The 16,138-nt window shown below is 37.2% G+C and overlaps 3 protein-coding genes across 3 annotated transcripts in view; 1 reads left to right on the forward strand and 2 right to left on the reverse strand.

Annotated features, from left to right (window-relative positions):
* Positions 1-16,138, forward strand: part of LOC145765223 (uncharacterized) — a 37,057-nt gene that overhangs the window by 8,473 nt on the left and 12,446 nt on the right. Inside the window, exon 11 of the mRNA XM_082577005.1 lies at positions 6,626-6,835. Coding sequence (XP_082433131.1) covers positions 6,626-6,835 — 210 coding nt within the window. The remainder of the gene's footprint in view (positions 1-6,625; positions 6,836-16,138) is intronic.
* On the reverse strand, positions 96-5,789 carry LOC145765224 (uncharacterized). Its single transcript, XM_082577006.1, has 5 exons — positions 5,361-5,789; positions 4,082-4,180; positions 2,652-2,991; positions 2,096-2,207; positions 96-1,637 (listed from the first exon to the last, which is right to left on the reverse strand). The coding sequence occupies exons 1-5, from the start codon at positions 5,608-5,610 to the stop codon at positions 1,053-1,055; spliced, it is 1,386 nt and encodes a 461-aa protein (XP_082433132.1). The 5' UTR covers positions 5,611-5,789; the 3' UTR covers positions 96-1,052.
* On the reverse strand, positions 9,382-14,105 carry LOC145764906 (chondroitin sulfate synthase 1-like). Its single transcript, XM_082576601.1, has 3 exons — positions 13,270-14,105; positions 11,698-11,875; positions 9,382-10,847 (listed from the first exon to the last, which is right to left on the reverse strand). Exons 1-3 carry the CDS (start codon positions 13,924-13,926, stop codon positions 10,267-10,269), a joined length of 1,416 nt encoding a protein of 471 aa, XP_082432727.1. The 5' UTR covers positions 13,927-14,105; the 3' UTR covers positions 9,382-10,266.

The following is a 16,138-nucleotide window of genomic DNA, read 5'->3' on the forward strand; positions in this document are numbered from 1 at the left end:
GGACATGTTCGTAAATGAGCAACTAAATAGAGATTGTTGTGTGCGATGTCAGATCAAGTTGCTACAAATTACGAGCCAATGATAAACCTTAGGACTTGGTGGCTCACTGTTTCACTTTATTTCCAAGATTCCAGCAAGTTTCTAGCATCACTCACATTCAATACATTAGAAAAGTAACAATACAGCTAAAATATAAAAGTAAACAGCAGCGCAGAGACCTCAAACTATTGAGCAAGTGCAGTTGGGTTGGAGGCAAACGTTTTCTTCAATCGCATAGCCTCGTAATATGTAACACAACATTTATAAAAAAGTAAACATTATGAAAACAAACAATTAACAAACACTTTCAATACAAATAAAGCGTTAGTGAGGTGTTGCTAAGGTCTCCATGCCATACCGTTTGTTGACTATAAAGTTGCACAAAATAAATGAGGTTTTGCTTTTTCTGCAGATTTGATGCAATGCCTTTTCGTACACCGCACTAATGCAAGTGACAAGTTTTTCCTATCATTGCATTTCAATAATACTACACTCCACGTAAAGGGGATACATAAACCAACGCATCACTAGATAAATAATCTAACACTTCATTTAAAGAGGAGGATGGGGGAACTCAACACGCTTGACGTTATTTGCCCACATACAATAAGCTGTGTCGACCGCATAGCCAAGCGGTGATAACCTTGGCATGGTACGAAAGGGCACCGGTTCGATACCGCTCAAGAGCATGTGTCTGTGTCTTTGGCAAGACACTTAAAGGCATGCGTGAAGGTGGACACGAAGATTGGCTTCCTTGCCTTCCCATCCACTTAATCTAAATCTTCAACTACCAAACGTAAGTCTGGATACGACAAGAATGAGCTGTTGGTCTGGTTGGGGGAGTATTTTTACACCACTGCTGTTTACCAACAGTACGATTAGGTCTGTTTGTAATTGTGATGACGTCATGTACAGTAATCGTCGCTGAGTTTGTAACTGATACGATTAAAGTTGAAAAGATCTTCGTGCAAAACACATAAGTCACATTTCTTCACCACTGAAGTATTTTTTTTTCACTTTCCATTCACCACAGCTTCATATGATTTATTAGAAAAATTATTCGGTTGCATTTCCGTCTCATCTACAGAGTCTTCTGTGACTATTTTTCTTCCCGGTCGTCTGATGATGAGAATAGCAACCACACCGCATATTGCTGTCAGTAGTAAAATTAATACAATTATTAATATTATAACCCAAATTGGCATGCCACTACTGACTGACAACTTTTCGCGTTCGGTTGTAGTCGATCCTGCGACTGTTGTTTCTACCAATTTAGTGTTCGAAATAGTTGTTGTCACCTTCGATGCAGTTGCTTGTGGTTTTGTAAATTGTTGTAATCTCTCTGCTTTTAAACGTTCAATCTTCGCAATGCAATAGTTTGTGTCTTCTAGAGGGGTCTGTTCAACCAGTCCAGGCGTTGTAAAACCTTGGTAGGTTGGAATTCCCTCCACGTTTACTGACGGAGCGCAGTCTGTGAAGTTGGACATTGGAATGTCCCGCAACGTCTGCCCAGCTAAATGCGCTGGATAGGAACATGTAATGCACATGTGGTTGAAGAAGACTTCTTTTAACCCTTGTACAAGAATTGGACAGTGCACCTAAAATAAACAATCATCGTTGGTAACGAATAGGATTACTAACAAAGGTAGATGACATCATTTTAAAGGCTTTAATAAACTGCGTCTGAAAAACATAGCGAACATAAATATACCTTCACGTGATGGCAACAGAAAAGTATACTAGCACCAGTGCACCACCCTACTTCAACACAAGCAACTAGTTAATGGTGACTCAAGAAAGGTGTAAAGAAAGAAGCTACCTTACACCTAAGCGGCGCCGCTGCAATCAACACAAAGCCTTAAGCCACAGAACAGAACTTCACGACAATCCTTCTGTTGCGTTTTGAGGCCTTTGCGACAACACATAGTAACACTGTGCGATCAAAGTAAATGCAAATTTCAACATTTATTGCAACGTAAAAGATGGAATTGTGAACGTTCAATTTCTTTAAGTTTCAATATTTTTCATTCAACTATTTATCTTTCAAACAACTTACATTTGTGTTGAAAGCATCCAAGATGTAGGAGTAATCTTCTTTGAGCTCACACGTGCAGTTCCACGGGTTGTGCCCCACCAGCAGAACCAGCTTGTTTACGTCTTCAAACCAGCTGCATTATCAAGGAAGGATGTTGAATGTACATCGCTATTTCATCACGTATTTTAAGCTACGGTTGTTATTGACGGTGCGTGTTCCCTTTATAATTGCATCTAAATCTCTTCCCAAACTCGTTTTATCTTGTGTGGGTGGCTAATGTTTGCTTATGAACTAAAACTATACATGGTTTGTCTCAGATCGAAAATGCACGAAATTGTTTAACTCGACGTGATCAAATTAGGCAGGTGTCAAATTAGGCAGGTGTCAAATTAGGCAGGTGTCAAATTAGGCAGGTGTCAAATTAGGCAGGTGTCAAATTAGGCAGGTGTTGCTGTGTTAAAAATAAAGCTTTTTTGCCTTTCCATTTACATCATCTAAATTTGCAGTTGGCTGGCATAAAACCCGATTGCCCCACTCTATTAAAAAAGATACATAAACACAAAAACGTTTTTCTTACTCAATATCGAGTTTGCTGAATCTGTTGTTGTAAATGTTGATTGAGGTGAGGTTCGTGAGGCCTTCCAACGCTCTGGATGGAATTCCAACTAGATCATTGGATTGTAGATGAATGTACTTCAGATTGGATAAACCTCGAAACAAACTTCTATCTATGGCGGATATCTGGTTGTTGTCCAAGTGAAGAGATTGTAGAGCGGAGAGTCCTCGAAAGGACTTTGCTTCTAATGTTGTTATGCTGTTTTTGCTTAGGTATAACGTCTCCAGAGAAGAAAGACCTTGAAATGCGCACTCAGCAACACGTTGTATGTTGTTGTTTGTCAATTTTAACATCGTCAGAGCTGAAAAATAATAATATAATAGATTCATCAACACAAAAGGGCATCAATGGAGTAGTCAGATAGATTTTTCTAACAGTCTTGACTCTTGACAGAACATTTACATATTCTGTAGATATGTTATCTTAATCATCACGACTTATATATATCTTCTTATTCCTTTAATGCTACAAACGAGCACTACGTTTGCCTCGATTTCTCTGTAACCATCAAGCTATTTTTGTGGAATTGGTTTTTCTCAACCAATACACTGAGAACAAACGTAAAGTTCAGTCTTTCGCGATTCATGATTGCTTTACAAACGCGTGACATTCAACATGTTTAGTGACGCTTGCCAAGCCATTGGTGACACAGGCGGCCAACTTATATGAGATACCACAACACCTTTTATGAACTGGGCACGTTTTCTTATCCGTTCTCTACCTAGGCATAACTTTTCTGCGACAACTACATGTCGCTTTGCGTTAGCGCCTGAAAATTGCGATTATGATAAGTTCATGTTGCGAAATAATTGATGATGGTAACAAGAAGCTCTGCTATTGACTTTGATATTCAGTTTAGTATTATACTTTTACTTCACCCACAGCCGTTTTTTTATACATTGGTATTCTGGCGCAGTACAAAATAAAAGTTTGTTATCAAAAAGTTAGACCACTTTAAGCTTGCTGTTTTAACCAGTCGCAAAGTAGGTCTACAGTTTTGTGAGACTCGACAAACTCTGAACATCATTTTTACACAGTCTCCAAAAATTGACCTTTTATGAATGGATTCTCAACATTTTTTTCTTTTGTCAAACAAGATTGATAGATTTGCTTTGAACACAAAAACATTCCAACAGATTATTAAAAAAACAAGTCATTTCTCAGTCAACAGCAATACCAGTACCATTCAGCATTAAACTGTTGCCTGTGTTGCAGCAATGCATCATGCGTTGCTACCATCAGCTGTGGCACATGTGTCAGTCACCCTCAAAGCTTGAGAAATTTAGCTAAACCCAACGAAGAAATTTTATCTACAATATCACTGCAACTTTAGCACATAGTACGATATGCATCACGTACGTACGTCAACATCACGTTGTGCACTTTCTCACCTGTTAAACCTGAGAATGCTCCTGGCGGTACTTCTGCAATACTTTCATTAAATATTTCCATTGTGTGTAAAAACATCAACCCTCGAAAGTCTTGAAGTCCTAAAGGAAAACACAAGTTTGAAATAATAATATAAGACACGACACTGCTAGTAATTCCGTAATTGAGAGCATTATAGCCAGGGTTGCCATCGACATGGATTCCAAAATAAAGATAACCGAAAAATTAAATTTTCATACGAAAGGAAACAAATGATTTTGAACAAATCTTTGCCTTTGTACGAGCCATGACGTATCACATGGCCATGTTTTTGCCAGATACAATCTGTTCCAGCAACTCCGTGTTTGTAGAAAATAATTCGTGCACCTCACGACAACTCAGGTCTAGTTTTACTTTTACTTGTAGCAGGGATTTGACTGCCATTTCGCTAAGTCTGTTCCTTTCCTTGGTCCACTGAGCCGAAACAAGAGAGAACACTCGCTCCACAAACGCATTATTGACCGGAAGGGAGAAGATGATGCTAACCAGCTTGTAGAGCAACGGAAAAGAGTCATCTCCTGTAAAGATTTTCTTCCACTTGTCCTCAGGTTCATCCTTGCGGAACACATCATCTGGAATCTTCTTCTTTAGCATCAAATTAACAGCCGAGACCTCATCGAACAAGTTATCTATCATTGCCATTGGCAGATCAATTTGCTTCGCCAATCTCTTAACTTCCTTGTACTCAATAGTTTGATCCCTTAGCTTGTGTCCAGTTGATGGGCGTTGGATGCTTCTCATCGACATCACTTATTGATATATTCCAAAAAAAGATAGAAATTTTGTAGTTGTTGAAAATAAAACGAAATAATGGATTGTCAAAAACAAGCACGTTGCATAGAAATAAGGACGGTATGGCAACCCTGATTATAGTGATGACGTTTTACGCCAACTCGTATCTCTTTTGCTTAAATTACCATAAATTTACTTTGTAAAATCTCACTAAGCACGTTTTGAGTAGTTGTCTAATCATCCTAATACACGATATATTTTTCTAAACAAGGCTTGTAATTATTATTATTTATAATACGAAAGCTTCACATTTTTGTTTTGATTTATAAAATTGGTCTCACATACAGTGTTAAAATTTTATATTTTTGTAAATGTTTATAAACTCTAATGATTAGAGTTGTTTTAACTGCTCGGTCATACTTCACAATTCTTATACCAACCACACCTGCAAGTGCCGACATGAAAGTAATAAAACCAGTCTGATAGTCAAGTAGGCTAATAGTTTCATACCTAGGTCTGTGATTCCGTTCCTACTAATGCTTATTCGTCTTGTACACTGCGGCATAGGGGAAGGGATTGTAGTCAAGTTCTTTGCTTTGCAATCCACGTAGCCATCTTGATAGCACCGACATGGATTGGCTATGACATCACAACTTGTGGAGCACACAGCAGCATTTCTTCTTATCTTTCTTTGACTTGTCAACTGACTGAGTATTAACGTACTCAAAATAGTTGAGAGCAAAACTGTGCTCACCCGCATATCAGTATCTAACTATCTTCCGATGTTACAACAGCACATAAGTCGCCTTCACTGGCAATTCTTACTTTAAGGTGAATGAAGAATTGTCATCGAAGTTGTATTCTATCTTATTAATCATATCTTCTGTTTACGTGTTTCTCCAGTCCACTTGGAGTGCTAATTCTATTTCAAGACCCTGCCAATCCTCTACTCTCAGCCCTGTGATGACGTTAAGGCGCTTGAATTGAATATATGCTGTTGTAGTTCAATTGTCTGCGCGTGCCTCTACTCGATGCTTGTTGCGTCATACAGGAAGTTAATGTCACTAGCCTTTGTGTTTGCTGACGCCATAATTCGAGGGCAACTAGAGTTATATATATTGTCTCATTAATTTATATTGTTTCAATGAATGGGCAAGAGAAAAAATCATTAGATTTTTATTGCACGATTTTGTATAAGACATTGATATTTTCTGTTTACATTATGATATCACAACCAATGCATAATATTTTAATTATGATTCAATATTTCCACTTATTCCATTGTTATTTATAGCTCCAATGTAAATTATCATCTGCATTTATTTTGCAATGTTATTCATAGGCTAATGTTGTTAATTTTGACTTTATAACCAAATGACGACTGACTACGTTCCCAAGTTCAAAACATTTTACCTCTATTTTAATTGTAACTGAATTTTAATAGTTGAGATGCATTTATTTGAATAATTTGTTTGATACGTGTTTATCAAAATGACAAAAATTTAATTTAGTCTACACTAAGAAAAATCAGATCAATGTTGAATCACAACTTTATTAAAGTTCAGCATTCTATTTTAGTTTATTAATGGTTGACATACCCTATGAATATTTTTTTAGATGGTTTATTGATGTTTAGGAATATTGGATGTTGCTTAAAAGTTACAAGCAAGCACAGGGTTGATTGAAATTATCTGCGTTAATTTTGACTTGTAGTCAGACCGTCATCCCTCAATACCCAACACGTGACAAGTTTGGTATTTTGTTTGGCTTTGCAGGCTCTTACCGACCAAGAGCGAAAACGCTGCTCCAACATACAGTCAGCTTTGGCGTCCACAGACGAAGAGGTGGCTAGGTTAAAGGAACTGCTGGAAGCCCAAAGAAGCGAGATGGAATCCATGCACACGCAAGCAGCAATCGCTGAAGCGAAGCACCAAGGTGACCTCCAAAAGATGGAAGCAGAGCATAAAATACATATTGAAAGACAGGTGAGATTTCTTGTTTTCTTAAGGATATATTTTCAGTGGCTTAGCGGTTAACGACACCAACCTCCATGTTCGAGATCTGGGTTCGATTCCCTTGTGTATCAGCGGAACACTTTTACCCAACAGTTGAAAACGGTAGAGTGCTTTGTTCATTAAGAGTAAAAACACATGAAGTGATCTCCTCATCACAATATCTGTTGAACGAATTCTTCTCTTAGCATAGGACCATTTCAAAATCTAAATAAGAGCATGCATAGAGCATACTGTAATTTAAAGTTTGAAGAGCTTTTAAATCACTTAACTAAGATGATGCGTCAGTTGCTTCGTCATATTGACAATTCTAACATTACTGTGATGGTTTTTAAGGCATAGAAATCTAATTGCTGCTTTATTTCGCGATTTTCAAGTGTGATTATTTGTAGTGATATCTTCCAACGTGTATGTATGTGGTGCAATTGTGTTTGATACACTTGCACCGATGTCAAAAGCGTCTTGACAATCAATCACAAAAAGAACGGAATGTTGTCTTTAGCTCCACCACGTGGCTACTTAAACTTCATTAAAATACTTTTGCCATTCCGCTCTCTATGTAGAATATGAAGTGGACAATTCATCAAAGATCATGCAGCTATAGTCTATATCTGGAAATTGAAAAGTGCACTGTGTTTATAGTTTTGAATTGTAATAAAGGATGCTGAGCCTCCAGACAAGGTAGAGTTGTTCATCTCAATCAGTTGTGGTAGGCTACTGCCTACTTGCTATAATTTGTTGCCACCCCGAATTTGACAGGGTTTCACAGCAGCAAAACACATCGACTTACACAAGTTTTAAGTATGACCTCTCAATGTTATTTGAAGAGTTAACTAAGGAAAGTTGTCGTGCAGCTATTGTGTGTTTGTAATTGCATTCGGCCATAGTATTCTTGTCCTCACGCGGTTGACCACACGCTAGCGCCAGTCAAAGGTGTCGTTTGGTTGAAAAGGTTAGTATGCCATCAATTTAAATCATACCGCTGTCTGTCAAGACACCTAATGACACATTTGAAGGTGGATACGAATATTCGCTTCCCTCAATTCTGTTTCGGTCTCAAGATCGTAGGCCTATAACGTTCGCGTTTTGTCGCTTCTACCTTTTTCTAGTCTAGACGAATAGACGTCTGCTATTTTGGCATACATGGCTTATCATTGTGATGGCCAGAAATAAAAACAAATTGAACTGAAGCGTATCTGATTGATATTTTTTCTTGGGGTATTAGTGTTTCTCAACACCCTGATGTGATTACTTGACTATTCATAAAAGTTTATTCCTTTTGTTCACTCACAGTAACAACAATGCAATCAGCACATAGAAGAGGCCTACACAAAGACAAAAGAGTGCTTTAAGACGTGTTTGAGAACGATATTAGAAGTCACAAAATGCATGGGCGCAAATTTTCGAGGCAGATATGTTCTCCATAGCGCCACTTCCCGTTGCTCAACGTGAAGTCGTTTTGATGCCATATGTTTCAATCACATGCGCGGGGAGGACTTTAATACCAATTTCTTGATCTTTCCATTTCTGAAATAGCCGAGATTTTCCAGTGACCGTTTGCTTCACTTCCGTATCCTTGTTGTAGCAACAACGCTTCTTGTTGGAACACAATCAGCCAAACCACCACTGCTTAGGTTTTTTACGTGTTGAAATCAAATGACTAACCTATTAGAAGTAGAGGTGAACACACTGCGTTGTAAGCGACACAAACTTTGAGTTACGTCTTCCAGTTCTATGCGTCTTTCAAGTTTATGCTAACCGGCAAAGTCTACTACTGTTTGTCATCATTCATTTATCTCATCTTTAGCAGATGAGACTCGGCGTTTATTCTCGTTAACACGTGTCTGCCAAGTTTTACAACTATATTGCCGGTTATTGGAATTGATTCTACTTCGTTTTCTTGTACTGATGTCTTCCCTCACCAACTCTAGCCACGTCTTCTTTGGTCTCTCAATTTTCCTTGCCTGAACAAAAGTCGCTTGTGCCATAACAATAGCATGGCCATGACATTCATTCCAGATTACCATACTAACACAATTCCTTTCGTTTTTGGGGCACTGCTTTTTCATACAGAATCTGAGACAAATCGCAGAAATTTTTCCATCCAGATCTTATTATTGACATTAAAGAAACTTGTTCTCTTCCATCTCAGAAGTCTAGGAAAAGATAGAAGTGACAAAACGTGAACTTTATAGTATGCTTGATACCGAAACAGGATAATAAGTTGAAAATTTTGCGCGGTCGTAACGTCTTTTCTTCTGAGCGTCTACTAAATAAAATGCTAAACAGTAGGCTAACTAGGTTTTAACTGGAATTTTCGTGTAAGTTGTAGCAAATTGGTCTACAAGCTTGTCAGTGCCTCCTCTTCTATACGTTGCGCGCTCAAATGCCCAACACGTACGGACAATGTTGGTTGCGAAAACATTGCAATTGTTAACGCTAAGGTTCAGGGCAAACTTGAATGCATCTTCGTTGATGGAATTTTTGATGCAATTTGAAATAAGGTGTTGTAGATTAAACAATCAAAACTATGATGAAACAAACAAAAGTGAAACAAACAAAACTATGCTGGGATTTGAAAAATGCCAGATATGGGCGCAAATACAACCAGCCTACGGTCAGTGATCAACTGATCATCTAGCAGGTCAAGTGAGTATGCCCCTTGCCTGGTTTGGTATTGTTTAGTTACCAGCCCGATTTCGCACATTCGCCAAGGATCTATGATTGAGTTTATCTTGCCCAGCTGAAATACTCTCGCTAGTGCATGTTGCCTTATCACTGTTGCAAAGTCATTATAGAAATGTATTCAACGAATAAGTTATCGTGGTAAACAAAGCAACCAAAAAACGCTAACTAACAAGATCTTTCTAAACAGTGTGAATACCTTCTAAAATAAAGAAAGCAGTTTTAAAGGTAATAAAGAGTTGTTCAAATATCATATGGCGACCTTTGGAGTATCAGGTCTGTCATGTTTCATTGTATACAGTAGATTGATGACATATTATAATAAAAGAAAGAAACAGGATGACATCATATTTGAACAGTTTCAATTGGATCACAGTTTAAAAAAATTAGCACGATGGTAGTACGTTTTTAAAACAAAGTCACGTGAGATAGGCTTCGATTTGGTTAATTCTGCAAGCTTTCTGCAGCAGCTACAATTGTGTTAAATTGCATCAAAACGACGATTGCTGCAATAATTGGTTCATTAACGAGATCAAACATTTTCGTTTACTGTTTGTTGCAGGCTTTTTCATCTCTCGCCAATTACACTGTGCAACCACCCAAAGACAACATGCACAGTTGCACAAGAGTGAAATTGAATAAATACCACATCATGGCCTACTAGAACTCTGTGGAACCTCTAGTAGGCTGTAACCACAAGTTACAAATTGAACATCAACTCATGGGTGCTTTTCTTTACTAGCTTCATTAATATATAATATACCCAATGCAAGCTTCGCTCCCAAAAATTCTGACTTTCTTCTCAGACATCGCTTCTTGTCGCCGTCAAACGGATTGTATTTCAAACACCGCTCATCGTTATAGACTTTAAACAAATATGGTTCCACTGCAGTCATCACTTGTACATCGTTGGTTAGAAACTTGTCATACAACCATCGCCCAGGCTTGCGAGATCTTGGCTTCTCTGTTGGTACAACCGACGTCATAACATCAGCAAGATCAGAGCGATAAGCACAAACATAGCTGTGTGTTTCATAATCCCATTGACCAGTAAATTTAGAGTGGTCTTTCTTGTTGATATTTTTCGGCTTACCCGGAGGCATACCCTCTTCAATGACATTAGGATCAAACTGTGCAAAAGCCACTGGAAAATAAACTCTCTTGTTTGGCAAAGCAAAATATCTGCAATGGTCTAAAAAGGGAAGGAAGAAAAAAGTGTCTTCAGTCAAGGCAACAACCAAGTCATCCTTTCTTGTAGTCTTTACTCCAGCACGCAATCCAGCTAGATAATTGAAGGAACCTGCAAAAGAAGAAAAATAAGTTTAAAAGTAGTTGTGGAAACAACATGTGTGCGTGCAAGGTTCTTGAGTAAAGATGATCGTCAGTTCTTCTTCTTGCTTATGACGCAATAATTCAGGGAACATCTCTCAACTGCTGCAACCACTGCACTGTGTTGAGATTTATCAGGTCTACATGTCCTTCAGGTCAGAAAATTGAACAATGAACCATCAGTTAAAAAATCAGTACATACCAAGACAGCAAAATCCGTCATTTTTACATTAATTCAACGTTTGCAGACGTTGAATCAATGTAACAATGATGAATTTTGCTGTCTGGATAGTTTAATGCGAACTGATGGATACATGAAGCTCTTATTAGACCAAGAAATGAGATGGATAGTATTGCTGCCAGTGAGGTAAATAACTTGTCTAGTTATTATGCACTTTAAAACATACAGCCGTTTGCTTTGAAGTCCAAACATCTTAAACTGCAATACAGATAAAATGTGCTTATGCAAAAATGGGGTAGGCAATTTAACGTATTAGAGAACAGCTACACGCCCAGTCAACCTGGTGCAAGAGAGAAGCCCAATTACGGATCAAAGGATACATTGCCTGGACATTCAATGTTCAAAATATATAAATGTATGACAAAGCCAATTCGAAATTCTTGTGTAGTAGATCGCAATTTCGGGTATTGAACCCTCTTCTGTACAACTTTATCAACAGAATAGTACAGTATTAATAGTTACTGTACTATGCTGTTGATAAAGTTGTACTGAAGAGGGTTCAATACCGGAAATCGCGATCTGCAACACAAGAATTTCAAATTGGACTTTGTCATACATTTATTTTGAAAAATGTGCTTACCCTTTTCTTCCAGAGGTATGATATGAGTACGTCGGTCTGGACTTTTATCACGTATGATATCCTGTATCTTTTCTTTTTGAGTTTTGGAATCAGCAAACAGGACCAAGATGACGTACACTACTTCACCTTTGGTGATTTTTATAATATTTGTAAGGAGGGTTTCCATATGCTCAAAACCCTAAAGACCATTAACGATTAAATGGATAGAAAAAGTATTTTGCTCTGTGATGGAACCCTAGGCCTACTGCGAAAACGAAACCTTCAACTACATTTACATGGGCATTTATTTGCTTTTAAAGTTATATATACGTATGAGAGTTTTGTTTTTAAATACAATGTTGAACCTCAGTAACTACACGGACAAATTTCAATAAACTTCAGTTTAAGACAGTCTCCTCACCAAACAGTAACAGTATTTTTGAATCTGTAAAAGTATATACAATTAACAACTACAGTATAATACTAAAAAAAAATTGCTGGCAGGCCATAAATTTCTTAGGTTTGTGATCACCAACAAGTTAATTTTCTTTGAATATGGATGGGCAATTGGGCATAGTAGACCTACTTCTGAAAGTTTACAAGAATTTGTAATGTTGTCAATTGTTATGACCCACATAAAACTACGCAATTTCTGGGTAATGAAGTCTGGTTTAGTTTTGAGAACATGCTTGGAGTTTTGGATTAAAACAAGGTTTCAGAAGGTTAATTTCAAACACATACATTACCGTATAACAGCCATTAGCAACTTACAGTTTATAAAATTTGATGCTGGAAAATCACCAGACTATACAAGCAAAGAAAGCTGTGGCAAAAACAAATATTACCCTACTCCACGGGTCGGCAACCTTTAGCATTGAAAGAGTTATTTGGTCTCGTCTCCAACTCTCCATCAAACTAAAACCTGCTCTGAGCCGCACCATCTAATTGACTGCTTTCAGCAAAAACCTAACGCTTACAGGAAAGCCTTTTGTTCGAGTTATTTGGCCGCACCCTGTAGAGCTGAGTTGTAGTTACCATTCCAACAGCTGTCAACTCTTAACGTGACTGGGAAACACAACTAATCGGTTCATGGTCACCACAATTATTGCACCACATTGGTTTAATTGGGACACGAACTAGTACAAAAAAGTATCACGTGAGCCAGAGTGCAGAGATAAAAGAGCCGTATGTGGCTCCGGAGCCGTAGGTTGCCGACCGCTGCTCTACTCTGAGCTTTACTACTCTTCTATTTATATCATGCTTCTGACAACTCCCTTATGTACAACATAAAATGTATCGAAAAGATAAAAAATCTCAGTACCGGTAATGGAATCTAGTGGGCAATATACACTAGGGTGGAGTGAAAAAAACTTTTTTTTGAAATTCAAAAAAAGGGGGGTCTAGATCCCTGACAAATTGGCAAAAAACAACAACAAAACTGGTTTCGGGGAGTTGCACCCCCTATTGGCCGTGCTACCCCCCACTACCCCCCATTTCAGTACCGGTAATGGAATCTAGTGGGCAATATACAGTACACTAGTCAAAGCAACTTTGCCTGTGTGACCACTAGCTTTTACTTTTAAATTTACTTACTGGTGAAATAGGAATGATGATGCTGACGATCGGTTTACGTTCTTCTTTTGCTGAAATGAGTTTGGTATCTTTTACTGGTATCAAGGGATGAACCAGTTGCACACGAAAAATACGCTCACTTCTTATTTTGGAAATATTACCAAATTTTGGCCGTACAAGTAAATCAAGTATGTAATCTGTACCACGTATTGAATCACTCTTTGTGTAGCCGTTTTGCAGGCGAACCAGAGACCACGATTGTTTCATCATTTTATTTACGTTAATATATTCCATTGCAACTTGTGTAGCAGCTTTAAATTCCTCTTTCCAATGTCCATGTAATTCAAGTTTTGGTTCCTCATTGATGATGTCATAAATATAATTTTCATCAAAATATAACCATCTTGTCACTTCGTACATACCCCTGGGTTTGTATGCTGGAGCAATGGAGAGGTCTAGCGTCATCTGAACATTTGTAGGTGGGCAAATTGGACAAACATCATCGATATGACATGAAGGACAATGTTTGGGTGGATTTTTTAATAGCAGATTTTTTATTGAGGGTAACTTACCATCAATTTTGGTTGAATTTTGTATTTGTTCATACATTAGTCGTCCCAGAAATCCTAGCAATGTTCCAATTACTATTTTTCTTACTTGGAAATTCTTTGTTCTCATATTTTTGAAACAAAATATGCTGTGATTTCAACACGATAGCCTAGATTCTAAAGCAGAGTCCAGATTTGCACAAAAGTCACTCACTAAATTGCATTGTCAATTCTAAGATATCTTACTTCCAAATAAACCACTTTTCAACACCTTCGCACAATGAAAATTTCATTTGATAAACATTTAATCTACATCTGCAAAACAACATGCATTTTTTCCACTCATTGTCTTATGCTAAGTGAAAGCATGCACATACTAAAACTAAAAGAAACCTTGAGGAGATTAGTTAATCTGTGAAAAATTACACAGCAAGCTTACTTTGTAGTCAGTAGATCCCAGTTACCCACTTAGGCACTTACCCAATACCCAGGCTAAAGAGTTACAGCCAAGGATGCCAGCGACAAATTTCCAATAAACTTAGATTGTGTGCTAAAAAAACCCCAGATGAGGCAAAAAAAACCCAGGTCCAGAAAATATGTAGTAAAGCGGTTAAAAAAACCTGCGTGCGCTTTCAGCACCATTTTTAAATCATTACACAGAAGCCTCAGAAAGCTACAAATAGTAACACGTAGCCTATATATATATAATTATACAATAAAAAAAACAATGAAAACTATCAATACTACAAAAAAGTGCTCAATGCTAAGCAAAAAAGCAAAGCAGAGCAAATTAAATCAAATATAGTAATTAATAACTATATTTGATTTATATAGTTTCGGGAGAGAGTTTGCTTTTTTATACCAAAGACAGGCAAGACACAACAATAACACAGGGTTGAGCATTACAACAGTATATTACATATTTACAAATAGTTCAACATTCAAACGTTTTCAACATTCAAACGTTCAACATTCAAACGTCCACTCCAGTGCTTTTCGTGCGTGTTTCTCGATGCTTTTAGTTAGTCAGTTAGTTACGGTAGTCACTGTCAAGAAGTGAAATTTATTGTAGTTTATAATTATTTACAGATTCCTGATGAGGACTTAAGTTAAGTCGAAAACGTTTGAATGTTAAACTATTTGTAAATATGTAATATACTGTTGTAATGCTCAACCCTGTGTTATTGTTGTGTCTTGCCTGTCTTTGGTATATTTGATTTAATTATACAATATACATGCTTATGTTGGTATGGTAGTTAATATATATGTAATATAACTATATACAAAAACAAGAGCTTGGTAGGCCTATATGGGCTCACAGCAAAGATTTTGGTTCAAAATTACCTTTATGGTAAAGCGTCTAGCTAGCAAGGTTCAGTGCGTGTTTAACCAAAATTTCTAAAACTGACTAGACAAAACCAATAAGGTTAGTTTTGACTTTTGAACTAAACTTTTTGCTGTGTGAGTTGTAGACTGCGGCTGAGGAGAATCATCATGCCTGCTTACTGCTTGGTGTACAACTACGATAACTTGGTACTTAGCAATAAACCCTGCTTAGCCTTTTTCATTTGAACATAATGTTGAAAAGAATAACTCAAATTCACAACAAGTAAATGTTCAGTAACACAAATAGTTGTACTACTCCAATTTTTAGTCATCCACATTTTCATAAAGTTGGATCATTTCTTTAGCATCCTGTAGGCTACCTCACTGACTGCAGTAGCTGATGCAAAAAAACATTACCAGTAGGCTACCTTATCATTTTTGTGTTGCAGTGTGGACCATTTATCGAAGATCCCAGTGCCTTAATACTGTGCAAGCTCTGTACAAAGTTAAAAACCAAAAAAACCTAGATTTACCTAAATTTGAAATAAAAAAACTTAAAACCCAGATGTGGTCAAAAAAAACCAGATCTAGGTGGAAAAACCAAGGTCTGGCATCCTTGGTTACAGCAGACTAGTCATTATATTAATTTTCAACTGCTGTGATGTTGTCAGTGTTGCCAAATTATTTAAAGATTTTCAGTCGTATTACCATTAAAATTTCCCTCAATAATGCAAGTTAAAACAAACTAAAAATCAACATCAAACTAATATTTATAAATGTAAACAGTATTTATTCTATCAAGATCAGTTCGACTTGAACAAAATCAAATGAATCATCCGGATCACAACCCGCAGATGCTAAAATTATTACTCGAAAACAAAAACTCTTCAATTCCACAAGAAAACCACGAAACTGGCAATTTTAAATTAGGTAGATAAAATTATGTTAGTGTTGGCAAGTGTTTCATAATCGTTGGTTTAACGTCCCAAAAGTAGCGTATTGGTTGCAAATCTAAA

Source organism: Aplidium turbinatum, chromosome 2, assembly GCF_918807975.1.
Source record: "Aplidium turbinatum chromosome 2, kaAplTurb1.1, whole genome shotgun sequence".
Lineage (NCBI taxonomy): Eukaryota > Metazoa > Chordata > Ascidiacea > Aplousobranchia > Polyclinidae > Aplidium > Aplidium turbinatum.